Source organism: Microcaecilia unicolor, chromosome 6 (genome assembly GCF_901765095.1).
Source record: "Microcaecilia unicolor chromosome 6, aMicUni1.1, whole genome shotgun sequence".
In the NCBI taxonomy this organism is placed as follows: domain Eukaryota; kingdom Metazoa; phylum Chordata; class Amphibia; order Gymnophiona; family Siphonopidae; genus Microcaecilia; species Microcaecilia unicolor.
The window spans coordinates 242,399,529-242,414,780 of NC_044036.1; the positions used below are offsets into that span (position 1 = coordinate 242,399,529).

The following is a 15,252-nucleotide window of genomic DNA, read 5'->3' on the forward strand; positions in this document are numbered from 1 at the left end:
ATCGCAACGAAATACCACAACGTGCGAGAGTTGGCAAAAGAAGGGGTCATCAGTCTACACTATTGTCACACCAGTGAGATGACAGCTGACATCATGACCAAACCGTTACCCAGAGAACATTTTGTGAATCTGCGTATAAAGCTTGGACTTTGTATGAATAAATAATTGCATGACAGTTATGCATGAGAAGGGGTTTGTTGGAATGTAATTGTATTTTACATGCATTGCCTGTCACCTATTATTTCTCTGTGATTACTCTGTGACCTCTGATGTGAATTACTTAGAGAGGTCACACTGCTATGCAACTTCCTGTGGGGGTTAGACACAGTAGATGCAGCACATGCAGCACATGGAGCACATGGAGCTCATGTTCTCTCCTAACCTGAGAGGATCTATGGTGGTGTGAGCATCCATTACCATCTAAGCACATGGAAGGAGCTGATAATACAAATGTATAGTAATATGTATATATAAGCCTGTCTGATTATAATCTAACTACAAACTGTGAGTAAACAGATGTTTTGTTACTTCAACTTTAAAGTGACTCAGCAGTGAATTATTCAGGGGTGAATGAGAGAGAGATGAAGAAAGAAATTAACATTTCTAAAGCTGAAGCTGTGTGTACTAAAATCTGCTAATTATTTACTACAAATAATCCAACAGAAATCAGCCAAGATGGCATTTTTGGAGATACCCTCTTTTCAAATGGTGAGACTGGAGTAATATCGCTCCTCTGTCAGTCAGACGTTTTGGAATGCTCTTCCACCTCAATTAAGATTGATACAGAATGTGGGGCAGTTTAAAATGGAGCTGAAAACATTTTTATTTCAACAAGCTTATGGTATAGGCTGATATTAGGAACAGAACTGTACAGATGGTGTTTGTAGTTTGATTTTTTTTCGACATTGTGTCATTTTATATTTGTTTTTTTAGTATTGTGTTGTTTTATATGTTTCGTTATTATGTATGTTTTATTTTGTTATCTGCCAAGGATGTTGAGATAGAACAGAATATAGATACTATAAATAAATAAATAAATCCAGTAAGACTGATCACTCCAACTCCAGTTTTCCTGCATTTCTCACCTAGACATGTGCACAAATCAAGAGAGGTAGTTTGTGCCCAGAGCCAGAAATGCTGTTGGGTTCTCTAAAACCTCACAGTCAGCAACAAGTCCAGGCTGATTTCCAGCCTTGGGAAATGTGGAATGCAGAGAGATGATTTGCCCAGTGTATTTTAAATAAATAAACTCCTCCAGCTCAGGTCAGATGATAGTCTACTGTTTGCTTCTCTCCCTGGGGATCAGTCCATGTCCAGGCTCCAGTTCTACCCCTTCACAGCTCTTCTCCCTTTTCAATTAACTCAACTGGTGGTGGATCTTAAATTCCCTTCATATCCATCAAGTGGCACACTTGAAAGGGCATTTTCGAAAGAAACGTCTAAATCAGAATTTGGACGTTTTACAAAGACATCCAAATTCCTAACAGGAAAGAAGGTCATTTTCGAAAAAGATGGATGGGGCTCATTTACAAAGCACTTAGACTTACAAAGTTCCATAGTAACCTATGGAATTATGTAAGTCTAAGTGCTTTCAAAATACGTCTTGGATGTCTATCTTTTGTGTTCGAAAATACTATGGACATCCTGTGATGTGGACGTCCTTTTTTTTGGGGGGGGGGGGGGGTCCATTTTCGGAAAAAAGAAGTCCAAATGCAAGACCTCCAAAACAGAGGAGGCTTAATGGTTAGTGCAGTGGGCTTTGATCCTGGCAACATGGGTTCAATTCCCACTGCTGCTCCTTGTGACTTTGGGCAACTCAAAAGCACAAGGGGCATTTTTGGATATGACATCTAAGTCTGAATTTGGACGTTTTTTTGTAAAATGTCCAAAAATCAGAACAGGAAAGATCATTTTCTACAAAAAAAAGTCTCATCTTTTCCTTTTCAAAATGCTGTTTGGAAAAATGTTTTGTGATTTGGATGTTTTATTTTTTGGTCCATTTTCAAAAATACATGCAAATGCAAAACGTACAAAATACACAAGAAAATCCACAATAAAGTGAAATCATTCACATGTTCTAAGTGTGGTAAAAGCTTTGGTTGTAATGTAAATCACAAAGTGCACGGGAGAGAAACCATTTGCATGTATAGAGTCTGGTAAAAGCTTTGGTCAGAAGGTAAACCTCACAATGCAACAGAGAATACACACAGGGGTGAAACCATTTACATGTCCTGAGTGTGGTAAAAGCTTTGGTTGGAAAGAAAGCCTCACATGGCAGGGGCGTAGCTACGGGTGAGCCTGGGCCCACCCATTTTTGGCTCAGGCCCACCCAGTCTCAGTGATCACCAATCAGGTGCCAGCTGCCCTGCACATCACATTGCTGCTGCTCCAATCACTTAACTCAGTCAGCTATGTGTAGAAAGTAGCGAAACAAATCTTGTGAGCTGAGCCCTGCAGCTCTGGCGTTACTTTTTTATTTTTTTTAATTTACCAGCGCTACAACAGACCTTCAGCAAGCAAAATAGCAGCCCTCCTGCTGTACTGCCCTGTTTGCTACTTTGCTGTGCTCTGGACTCTGGAGTAGGGCATTGGGGTCTTTGTTAGTTCGCTCCCTGCTGTGCTCTTAAGGTGCTTACCTCCATCGGCTCAGCTGTTCTGCTTCCATTCCACATGGCTGCTGCAATAGTAAGCAATTCTTTTTAGTGTTCACTGACTCACTGATGTTTGTTTGCCCCTGCTGTACGATCATGGATCCTGCACAGCTCAGGTCTCAGTCAGCCCCCAGGACCCAAATCTGTGGCAAAGTCAGGAAGTTGGAAGTCCCGGAGACCAGTGCTGCTTTGAACTTAGCAGCTGGGGAAATCTGGGCACTCATTATCCTCCAGCCCCAGGCACCAGGAGTGAGTCAGTAGTCTACTCCCCCCCTTCTCCCCAACACTGCACCACGTGCACACACTGATCAGGGCTGTAGAGTTCACTGAAATCTACAGGAAACTTTCTCTGCATTGGCCTCAGGTAAAAAAAAAAAAAAAAAGAAAGAAAAGAAAAACAGTTTTATATTTAACTAGTAAAAAAGCCCCGTTTCTGATGCAAATGAAACGGGGGGCTAGCAAGGTTTTCTTCTGTGTGCATGTGGGAGTGTGTGTGTCCCTGCCCTCTCTGCCCTCTCTCCCCTCCCCCCTCTGAGTCCTTCATTGTTACAGAGAGAGCGATTTGATTTCCTGCTTTGCTGTTTTCCTTCACTGTGTGTGTTAGAGAGAGAGCGAGGGCGGGGCAGACACTCATGGGGAAACCGGATATCTCTCCCCCTTCACACTTCCGGCTGGAGGCTTCATAGAACATTGGTGTTGCCTTTTATATAGAGAGATTGGTGTTGCCTTTTATATATAGATATAGAGATGGTGATAGGCTTCTGGGTGCGTGTGGTCTTCACTATGTTCAGTTTAAAGAAAAGTTGTATATTTCCTGTTGGTGGTCTTCTGGGTGGGGGTGAGATATGCAGTGGCTAGGTTAAACAAACAACAACAACAAAAAAAAAAATATATATCTCTCTATATAAAACGCACCTCCAACGTTCTATTGAAGCCTCTCTTAGCAAAGTGAAGGGGTGAGATCGCATTGTGTCTGCCCCGCCCACGCGTCAAACGTGATGACGTCGAGGGCGGAGCTATGACACAACCAATCGCATCGCTCGGCAGCAAAGCATCAGGGAAGGCGGCGGCGCTCTCGACGTCTAGCCTTCCCTTCGCTGTGTTCCGCCTTCTTCTGACGTCAAGGATGACGTCAAAAGAAGGCGGAACACAGCGAAGGGAAGGCTAGACGTCGAGAGCGCCGCCTCCTTCCCTGACGCTTCGCTGCCGGAACCGCCACAGAGGTAAATTTAAAAACAAGAAAAAAAAAAAAACGCATGTTGGGGGGAGAGAAGAGGGTGGCCAGTAAACTACAACAATGGGAGCGGGAGGGCAGGGGAGAAACCACAGCATGGATGCGAAGGGGTGGGGGGAGAAGAGGCCAGCCCAGGCTGCCACATGGGAGAGAGAGAAGCATGGATGCGAGGGGGGGTCATGGAAGGGAGAGAGGGGACTTGCTGGAAAAGAATGAATGGAGGTGGCAGGGGACAGAGGAGCATGGATGGGCATGGATTGGGAGGGCAGGGCTCAGGGAGAGAGGGGAATTACTGGAAATGGATGAATGGAGGGGGCAGGGGACAGAGGAGCATGGATGGGCATGGATTGGGAGGGCAGGACTCAGGGAGAGAGGGAAATTGCTGGATAGGGATGAATAGAGGGGACAGATGGGCATGGATGGATATGGATTGCAGGGCAGGCCTCAGGGAGAGAGGGCAATTGCTGGATAGGGAAAATAGAGGGGCCAGGTGACAGATGAGCATGGATGGGCATGGATTGGAAGGGCAGGACTCAAGGAGAGGGGAATTGCTGGATAGGGATGAATGGAGGGGACAGATGGGCATGGATGGATATGGATTGCAGGGCAGGCCTCAGGCAGAGAGGGGAAATGCTGGATAGGGAAAATGGAGGGGCCCCGCCCACGCATCAAACGTGATGACGTCGAGGGCGGAGCTATGACACAACCAATCGCATCGCTCGGCAGCGAAGCGTCAGGGAAGGAGGTGGCGCTCTCGATGTCTAGCCTTCCCTTCGCTGTGTCCCGCCTTCTTCTGACGTCAAGGATGACGTCAAAAGAATGCGGAACACAGCGAAGGGAAGGCTAGACGTCGAGAGCGCCGCCTCCTTCCCTGACGCTTCGCTGCCGGAACCGCCACGGAGGTAAATTTAAAAACAACAAACAAAAAAAAAAACGCATGTTGGGGGGGAGAGAAGAGGGTGGCCAGTAAACTACAACAATGGGAGCGGGAGGGCAGGGGAGAAACCACAGCATGGATGCGAAGGGGGGGGGGGGGGGGGGGAGAAGAGGCCGGCCCAGGCTGCCACATGGGAAAGAGAGGAGCATGGATGCGAGGGGGGGTCATGGAAGGGAGAGAGGGGACTTGCTGGAAAAGGATGAATGGAGGCGGCAGGGGACAGAGGAACATGGATGGCCATGGATTGGGAGGGCAGGGCTCAGGGAGAGAGGGGAATTACTGGAAATGGATGAATGGAGGGGGTAGGGGACAGAGGAGCATGGATGGGCATGGATTGGGAGGGCAGGACTCAGGGAGAGGGAAATTGCTGGATAGGGATGAATAGAGGGGACAGATGGGCATGGATGGATATGGATTGCAGGGCAGGCCTCAGGGAGAGAGGGCAATTGCTGGATAGGGAAAATGGAGGGGCCAGGTGACAGATGAGCATGGATGGGCATGGATTGGAAGGGCAGGACTCAGGGAGAGGGGAATTGCTGGATAGGGATGAATGGAGGGGACAGATGGGCATGGATGGATATGGATTGCAGGGCAGGCCTCAGGCAGAGAGGGGAAATGCTGGATAGGGAAAAATGGAGGGGCCAGGTGACAGAGGAGCATGGATGGGCATGGATTGGAAGGGCAGGACTCAGGGAGAGGGGAATTACTGGATAGGGATGAATGGAGGGGACAGATGGGCATGGATGGATATGGATTGCAGGGCAGGCCTCAGGCAGAGAGGGGAAATGCTGGATAGGGATGAATGGAGGGGGCAGGTGACAGAGAAACATGGATGGCCATGGATTGGGAGGGCAGGGCTCAGGGAGAGAGGGGAATTGCTGGAAAAGGATTAATGGAGGGGGCAGGGGACAGATGGCCATGGATGGATATGGATTGCAGGGCAGGCCTCAGGCAGAGAGGGCAAATGCTGGATAGGGATGAATGGAGGGGGCAGGTGACAGAGAAACATGGATGGCCATAGATTGGGAGGGCAGGCCTCTAGGAGAGAGGGAAATTGCTGGATAGGGATGAATGGAGGGGCCAGGTGACAAAGGAGCATGGATGGGCATGGATTGGAAGGGCAGGACTCAGGGAGAGGGGAATTGCTGTATAGGGATGAATGGAGGGGACAGATGGCCATGGATGGATATGGATTGCAGGGCAGGCCTCAGGGAGAGATGGGAATTGCTGGATAGGGATGAATGGAGGGGGCAGGTGACAAAGGAGCATGGATGGGCATGGATTGGAAGGGCAGGACTCAGGAAGAGGGGAATTGCTGGATAGGGATGAATGGAGGGGCCAGGTGACAGAGGAGCATGGATTGGACTCACACTTTCACTCTGACTCTCAAACAGTCACTCTCACATACACTCTCCCAAACATACACACTCCGAGGAAAACCTTGCTAGCGCCTGTTTCATTTGTGTCAGAAACGGGCCTTTTTTACTAGTATATATATATATTATGTTGGGCTTCTGGGTGGGGGTGGGTGATTGGGAAGGGAAGAGGGGATGTTAGACTATGGGGGAAGAGAGAAGGAAGGGCAGGACTGTTTCCAGACTATGAGGAGTAGGTAGAGGAGGGCTGATGCTGAGCTATGGGGGGATGGGGAAGGGGGAAGGGAAGGACAGGACTGATGTCGAGATACAAGGAAGGATGGGAAAAGGGGTAGGCAAGGGCAGGGCTGATGCTGGGGTATGAAGGGTAGGGCTGCAGAGATGCCAAGTTATCCAGTTCCAGGCTGGAGATTTTGGGGCAGTCCTGGTTTTGAACTTATATCTAGATTGTAAGCTCTTTGAGCAGGGACTGTCTTTTTTTTGTGTATGGTGTGCAGCGCTGCGTATGCCTTGTAGCGCTATAGAAATGATAAGTAGTAGTAGTAGTATATCCCCAAACAGTGTTGTAGTGCCCATTGAGTGCTTCGAGTCCCATAATGGAACAGAATGGAGTGGGCAGAAATGCAGGACAGCCCCAAAATTTCCAGCCTGGAACTGGGTAAGTTGGCATCTCAGGGGCTGATGCTGGGCTACGGGACAGTTCCTAATTTTTGATCCTTTATTCTGTAATTGGTGAGAGTTGTTCTGTGTTTTGGCATGTGCTTTGTGTGGGGACCTATATCAATCTGACTTGTCTGGCTTTTACAATGGGACATATATTGCTGTTGTGTATATTCACTGCTGCCTTTTTAAAGGTACTGTTATTGATATTTGTGTGTTCAGAATTGATGGTGTTAAGGTTTTCTACATACGCTCTAAGAAGCTTCATAAGATTTAATATTACTTCACAAAGAATCTGGCAGGGAATGGATTTTGACAATGTTGCTATTACTGAGGTCCTATCAGAATCTGAATACACTTTTTTTCAGTGGGAAAACTGTAAGAGGAAACATCTTAGCTGTGGACTAGGTCAGATCTGCCAAATATTTTTAGGCCAGTGTCCAATTTGCCATTTTTATCTAAAGTTTAAAAAAAGGTGATTTTAACACAGTTTAATCAGGCATTTACGTTTGTTGTAACGCAAGGTTTGATGAATATGTGCCATTGCTATAATTATTTTGCAGGATACTATGATGTGTGTTGAGTGTTTGCCATTATAGTAGACTTATGTCTGGTCAAGTTTAAGTGCTGTTTGTCTAGTAATTGCCTAGAATTGTGGGATAGTGCAGGATAGAAATTTTTAAAATAAATTTTAAAATGGTGGTGTTCCATGAAGTATGTACGCAGTTTATGATGACACAGGACAACTGTTGGGCAGATTATTTACTTATCCTTCATCAAGTGCACGCTAAGACATTATTTTGTAATATCCCATGAAACACTACTCATACCTGTATACATAATGCCCACCCATATTAACTCTGGGCCCACCCAAAATGTCAGGTCTGGCTACGCCACTGCCACATGGCATCAGAGAATCCACACAGGGATGAAACCATTTACATGCATTAAGGAGGTAAAAGCTTCAGTTGCATTGGGACAGGTAATTAAGGAATGTACACTCTTGCTATGAAGTATGAAAAAATAGCAATCTGATATTTAGATATATGTAATGAGACCTCCTTTTCATCTATAGATCTGAATTCAAAGCCCAAATCTAATCATAAATAATAGACACAAGCCTCAGATGTTACAAAAAAAAATAGAAAGCTTGGCATCAGGTAGAATAGTGGAAAAGTGACATCCCAGGAAAGCAATAGGGCATCCTTGGGGGCACTGCAGTGGACTTTATAAAATGCTCCCAGGTACACATCTTACCATTGCTCCCTTTCCTTGTCTGCTGAGCCCCCCCAACCAGTGGTGTGCTGGTAAATGTTTAACAACAGGCTCTCTCCCCGGTCCACCTCTGCGCCCCCCCCCCCCCCCGTCCACCTCTGCGTCCCTCCCCGTCCACCTCTGCGCCCCTCGTCCACCTCTGCGCCCGCCCCCCAAATTGCAGAGCTGGTTATAGCCAGGGAGAGAGCCTGGGGGGGGGGGCAATCTAATTCTTGTTTAATGTGGGATAAAATGCCATAAATAAGTAAATAAAAATAAACTTTTAATGTTGAGCACCTGATTCTCAAAGTGGACATATTCCAAACACTATAATGAAAATAAAATGATCTTTTCTACCTTTGTTGTCTGGTGACTTTGTTTTTCTGATCATACCGGCCCAGTATCCGATTCTGCTGCTATCTGTCCTCTTAACTCCTTTTCCAGGGCTTCCTTTCCATTTATTTCTTTACTTTCCGCCTTTCTTTTTCATTTCTTGCCCTACATCTGTAAGTAAAAGCTGGGTCCTCTGCAGACTTGACTGTCCAGTGGATCCAGCTTCAGCCTATTTTCTCCATGCATGTGCAGTTATTCTCCTCTCTTCCTTTTCCCTCTTCTCATCTCATTCCTCACTCTTCCCTCCCTTCCATCCATGTCCAGCATTTCTTCTCTCTCCCTTCCCTCTCCTACATCCATGTCCAGCAACCCTCCTCTCCCCCCTGCCCTGCCCTCCACGCACCCATGTCCAGCAGCAACCCTCCTCTCCCCTGCTCTCCATGCACCCGTGTCCAGCAACCCTCCTCTCCCCTCCATCCTCCCGTCCAGCAACCCTCCTCTCCCCTCCATCCACCCATGTCCAGCAACCCTCCTCTCTCCTCCATCCACCCATGTCCAGCAACCCTCCTCTCTCCTCCATCCACCCATGTCCAGCAACCCTCCTCTCCCCCATGCCCTCCATCCACCCATGTTCAGCAACCCTCCTCTCCCCCTGCCCTGCATCCACCCATGTCCAGCAACCCTCCTCTCCTCTCCCCTGCCCTCCATCCAGCCATGCCCAGCAACCCTCCTCTCCCCTGCCCTCCATCCACCATGTCCAGCAACCCTCCTCTCCTCCCTGCCCTCCATGCTCCATCCACCCATGTCCAGCAACCCTCCCCTCCCCTGCCCTCCATCCACCCATGTCCAGCAATGCACCTCTCCCCTTGCCATCCCCTCCATGATCCACCCATGTCCAGCAACCTTCGTCTCCCCCTGCCCTCCTCCCCTCCATCTGCCTTCTTCCAGCCCCCCCCCCCCCCCCCCCCCCCCCCCCCCCCGCTGCCCCGGTCGTCCATCATCCGTCTTCCCTCTGCTCCCCGACAGACCTGGTTTCCTTCCTGCACCGCTGCTTGCCTTTAAAAATTTTATTTTCCTTCGAGGCGCGCCGGTGTTGAAGGGAAGGCAGCAGGCTCAGCTCGGTTTCAGCCTTCCGTTCCCTTCCCTCGCATCATGGCTCCGCCCTCGCGCAAACAGGAAATACGTTAGAAGAGGGCGGAGCCATGATGTGAGGGAAGGGAACGGAAGGCTGAAACCGAGCTGAGCCTGCTGCCTTCCCTTCAACACCGGCGCGCCTCGAAGGAAAATAAAATTTTTAAAGGCAAGCAGCGGCGCAGGAAGGAAACCAGGTCTGTCGGGGAGCAGAGGGAAGACGGATGATGGACGACTGGGGCAGCGGGGGAGCAGAGGCGAGCCGGCTCGCACTGGCCAACAACCGGCTCGCAAGATGCCAGTAAATTTAACAAGCGGCTCTTGCGAGCCGGTGCGAGCCAGCTCCAGCACACCACTGCCCCCAACCCCCCCCCCAAAACCCACTACTCCCAACTGTACATCACTACCATAGCCCTTACAGGTGAAGGGAGCACCAATATGTGGGTACAGTGGGTTTCTGGTGGGTTCTGGAGGGCTCATAGTTTCTTCCACAAGTGTAACAAGTAGGGGGAGGTAGAAGCCTGGGTCCACCTGTCTGCAGTGCACTGCACCACTACTAGACTACTCCAGGGACCTGCATGCTATTCTAATGGACCTGAGTATATCATCTGAGGCTGGCAAATAATATTTTTAATCACATTTTCTGGGGTGGGAGGGGGATAGTGACCACTGGGGGAGTAAGGGGAGGTGATTCCCAATTCCCTCCAGTGGTCATCTGGTAATGTGGGGCATCTCTTGTGTGGAGTAGAGGAGTAACTTAATGGTTACTGCAGTAGACTTTGATCCTGGGAAAGCAGGTTCAATTCCCACTGCAGCTATTCACTATAAAAACAGGTCTAGCTCAAAACATCTAAGCTTTTGTCTTGGACATCTTCGTTTTGTTCTATTATTGCTGAAAGACGTCCATGTGTTAGGAACGCCCAAATCCCGCCTTGAATATACTGGCACGCCCCCTTGAGATTTGGATGTCCTTCTGACGGACTTCAGAGAAAGACGTCCAAAAAGAGGGTTCAATAATACTGAGTCGTTTCTGTGAGATAAATGTCCATATACTGACTTGTGTCGCTTTTTGGACGTCTATCTCTTTTGAAAATGAGCCTGTTGGTCTCCCCATCTCCTGTTTACTCTTCCTGGCTGGCTCCTGTGGCTCCTCAGGTGGCAGGACCTAGCCTCCCCACCACCCCACAGCATTCTCTTCTGCTTTTGTGAGCACCCTCTAGTTTTTGGGTGACAGGCATCACTGGCCTCATATTCCACCACAATGCATCAATCATTTCTGGATTACTGAGCACAGAAAAAAAACATGTCAATGTTTTGTCCAAAGATATTCCTCTCTTTGTGCTTTTCCTTGTAGATCACCATCTCATCCACAAGAAGCTTTTGGGAGAGAGGGGACCTTGCTATCGATGATGTGGAATTTTGGCACTGTGGATTACCATGTAAGTCTCTTGACCTGGCTTCTATTTTCATCTTGAGCAGCAGACAGGCAAGTGAGTTGCTCCAGTTAGTTAGGTCCTGATATGTATAACTAGATGATATAAGTAGAGCTTCTAATAACCTCCACTGTGATGAATGTCCAGTTGTGGAAAGTGTCTCAATCCCCATTTCCACTACTGCTATAGCTCCACAGATCAGAAATTAAGTCTGAAAGTGATACATGAAGAAAGCAGGAAGTTCATATTGACATCAGGAGACATTTTCTGACTTCTCAAATTGTAACATCTTCTTGCCCTCCTCCATATTTAGTACCTCGGAGACTGTGTCCAAATGATTCCTTTGCCTGTACCACGGGGGCATGTGTGGACAGTGACCAGGTCTGTGATGGCACAGATGACTGCGGTGACAACTCTGACGAAAGAAACCCTAAATGTGGTGAGTTTCTTGTAGTTCTTTTTATTGATTCCTAGATTTAAAAGTCCATAAACAATTATTAGAACGCTACAACTCATCCCAGGTAGGGAGCTGCAACAAATGAATCTATCCTTTGGGATTTTCAAGGTAATTTCTAGTGACCCAGAGTGGCCGCTGTCAGAAATAGGATGCTGAGCTTGATGGACCTTTGCTTTGACCCAGCATAGCACATCAATCATATGCTCTTAAACTGTTATCCTTACCACCAGGGCCATCCAAACCATTAGGCATGACTAGGCAGATGCCTAGGGTAGCAGCTTCTCAGGGATAACAAACAGCAACTGCATTAAAAGCAAAACAATTGGTCCTGACAGTCACACAGACTCAAAGAAACATCAGAACATAGTGTAATCTGCATTTTTGTAGGATATTTGTTTCATGGTTATGATTATAAAAATATTGGGGAGGGAGGAGTGGAGACTGAAGTCTAGGGACCTGAAAGTTAATTGAGCGACGGGGTGTAGGGCTGAAGGTTTCTCCTAAGATTTCTGCTACTTTTGCACCTGCTCTGCCTATCACTGAGTTAATGGACTGTCTTCTGTGGATGAACTTGTAGGCATTTCATGTCTGCCTTATCCTAGATGCTCTGTTCCTTTGTTTCCCTAATTATTTCAGATGTGTCACAACACTGGAGTGTCTGGGGGTGGTGCAACATTCCATGCTGCTCAATGTATCTAAGTTCAAAAACTTAGACACATGGGGCCCGATATGCAAAGGATGTATGCGCCTTACTTTGAGAGTTATGCTCTTAAATTGTCCTTGTTGAAAATTTACTAGGGCTGAGAGCATAAATATTTACTCAGAATTTCACTAAACTCTTAAATTTAGGAACATGAAAAGTGGGTGGTACAGAAACAGGGAAAAGAGAAGGCGTAAATACCCACATCTTTGATATGGGTGCAAGGATTTTATAAAAGTCACCCACTTATCACCATGCATCTCTCCCTGTCTCTCATCCACCTAACTCCCATGTTTCTCACCTTACTCACCCCGCTCTCTTTCTGTGAGACTGTCATTGGAATGCTTTGATGTTTCCCTTATATATGTACTGTTATTTATCGACATTTGCTTATTTCTGATCTGAAGAAGAGTTACCTTCGAAAGCTAATCAAAAAACGTATTACGTTAGTCCAATAAAAAAGGTATCATCTTATTTTCTTTTCTATGTTTTATTTTATTTCTATTGATTACCTATAAAGACCCATGGGAACCTAAATGCCTTTATAATGTAGCGGGACACCAAGGTGCACCTTCCTTGCAGTAACAGGAGGAACATTATGGGTCCCTATTCCAGAAATGCCATTAAAATCTAATGAGAGCGTGGGATAGTCTGGAGAATCCTGGGAGCAGGAATGCCTCAGAATTTGGAGAGAGAGAGAGAAAATCCAGTGTGAGGAAATACCCAGGGCCTTCCTTCCTCAAAGGAGACCAGTAAAAATGTAATAGGAGTTAGTAAGGGCTAACTGCCCAGGGGCCCACAAAGTAGCCTTGATTCTTTATATCAGAGACCATGAAAGAATGAGTAGAAAGGGAAGAGGCCAGGAGTTGGGATCTGGATTCCTATCGGAAGAGAGGAGATTGAAGGGATTCAAGCTAAAACTCTAAGACTGAATCCCAGGGCATAGTGTGCCAACAGCAGAAAGAGGGGATCAGAGGAGAGGATCTGGCAGAAACTGCTCAGAAGTTTCATAACCTATAGGGGTGCAGAGGACTGGAGCTGAGGAATGGTGAGAGTTCTTGTGATGACTTGATGAGAGAGGAAGTAGGGCCAAAGTCCTGGGTGTATTTTGTTTGCCTAACTCCAGAGAGGTCTGATGTGGTATGGACATATGCTTTAATGTACAGTGGGAACAGAATATTAGGAGGAGGAGAAAAAAAACAGACTGGAACTAAGGCATGGAATGCATGGAAATTTAGAAGGAATGAGAGCTAGGGCTGCTGGAAATTTCCAATGAACTGAAAGGCACTAACCAGGAGAAGAAGAACCAAGGAAGACGCAGGACCCGTCCAGAGGAGAAAAATGGAAAGATATGTAGGAGAGCTGGAGTATGAGTCGGGTAGAGATGAAGAAGATCTTCAAATATCAGGAAATGTAGTCAGATATCAAGAAACTGTGGCAAAATAATACAGGAATATTTATCATTATATTGGGTGCCACAGGTTTGATTAGAAAGAATTTTCAGACATTCCTGGATGGGTTTGCCCATACAAGTTACAACTTATGAACTCCAAAAGGAAGCTCCATTTGGCACAGTACTACAGGAAGCATTAGCAGTAAATTTAAGAGACTGAGATCTGTAGACAGGTCCCCCTTCCACTCTTTGGTCCAGGTTGACCCTGCTTAGCAGATATGCTGAAAGGGTTCCTGTCCCTCGTAGTATAGGCCTTACTCCTGTTGTCTGTTCTTCACAGCCTGGTTACCTTGAATCACTGTGCCTTTAGTCCGCACATCCCACAGAGAATCCAATCGTTTTATACTAAAGGAAGCTTTTTATTTTACATCAGCTGTAGTAATTTTAGTAGTGCAGAATATTGTCTCATCTTAAACTCCTTGACCTTTGTTCACATTCACAATGCCAAACAGTGGTTCATTGCTGATCATAGTACAATGTTTTTAAACACCACTTCTCCCTTCTGGGCTCGTCACCGATCAATTTGCTAATCACCAGTTCTTTACAACACACAGTATTTAACTTTTGTCCCACACTTAACCTTCTGGGTTACTTGTTGCCACAGATTCCTTCCCAGCTGCATCAATTCTGTCTTACCAACTCTAGACAGTTGAGGAAGTACAGCCGCTAAGAAACCTCTCACCTTAGCCCCAGCGGTCTGTGCTAATGCAATCACCTCCATCCCCTCTTCCTCACTCTCCTCTATAGCCTCCTTTTTATCCCATTCCATTTCTTCTTTCTCCTCCCAGGGTTCCCCCAGCTGCTCCTCATCTCCCTGATTAGAAGCCATCTCCCAATCCTGCCCCTCCCTCTTCACTTCCTGTGAGTCCTGTAGTGGGTCAGGTGCATTGTGGGCCTGGTGGTCCCTGGGCCTATTCCTTATTTCAATAAATCTCTTGGCCATCGGAGGGCACCCTCCCCCTCTACAAGAGTTTTGTGAATGCCTCTTCATCTCCCTCCGGGGCTGCTCTCGCTTTCCTTGAGGTCGTCTACTCAGTAACCTCTCACAGATCATACTCCACATACTCTGGTGTAGGCTAGGAACAAGGTTCATTGTTGTCACATTATGCGCAAAACTAACCCATTTGGAGACATTGCCCATGAAAGAGATCACATAACATTAGAACTGTGAGCAAGTTCGACACCACCTTCTGTCATCATTTGACTTTAGTCTTATGAATTATGTGCCATATTTTCCCCCTGGTTTATACATTTTTGTTCACCTGCAGAGATCAGTTCACCTGCCTCCCTTATCATTTTTTCCAGTGTTGGAAAAAGCACTGACTATCCACTGCCATAGGGGAACTTTACATCTGTTCCATGTGCTTGAGAAGAGATTGTGAAGGAGACTGTAGCATTTTTGGCAACAGATATAAAAATTAATTGTGTGTAACTTCTCCAGAATCACCCTCAGCCCCTGCCAATTGGGAGCAGGGGCGTAGCTACGGGTGGGCCCAGGCCCGCCCAGCGCCAGCCCCAGCACCCATTGCCGGCCACTGCTGCTTTTCCTGTTGAGCAGCAGGGCCGGTGCTACAAAAAAGAAGAAGCGCTAACGGCGCTAAGGACGAGAAATGTTTAAAAAAAAAAAAAAGCG

General features: G+C 47.0%; 1 protein-coding gene across 1 annotated transcript in view; it reads left to right on the plus strand.

Annotated features, from left to right (window-relative positions):
- MAMDC4 (MAM domain containing 4) overlaps positions 1-15,252 on the plus strand; it is a 510,080-nt gene that overhangs the window by 79,787 nt on the left and 415,041 nt on the right. The window contains exons 6-7 of the mRNA XM_030206971.1: positions 10,931-11,015; positions 11,323-11,448. Coding sequence (XP_030062831.1) covers positions 10,931-11,015; positions 11,323-11,448 — 211 coding nt within the window. The remainder of the gene's footprint in view (positions 1-10,930; positions 11,016-11,322; positions 11,449-15,252) is intronic.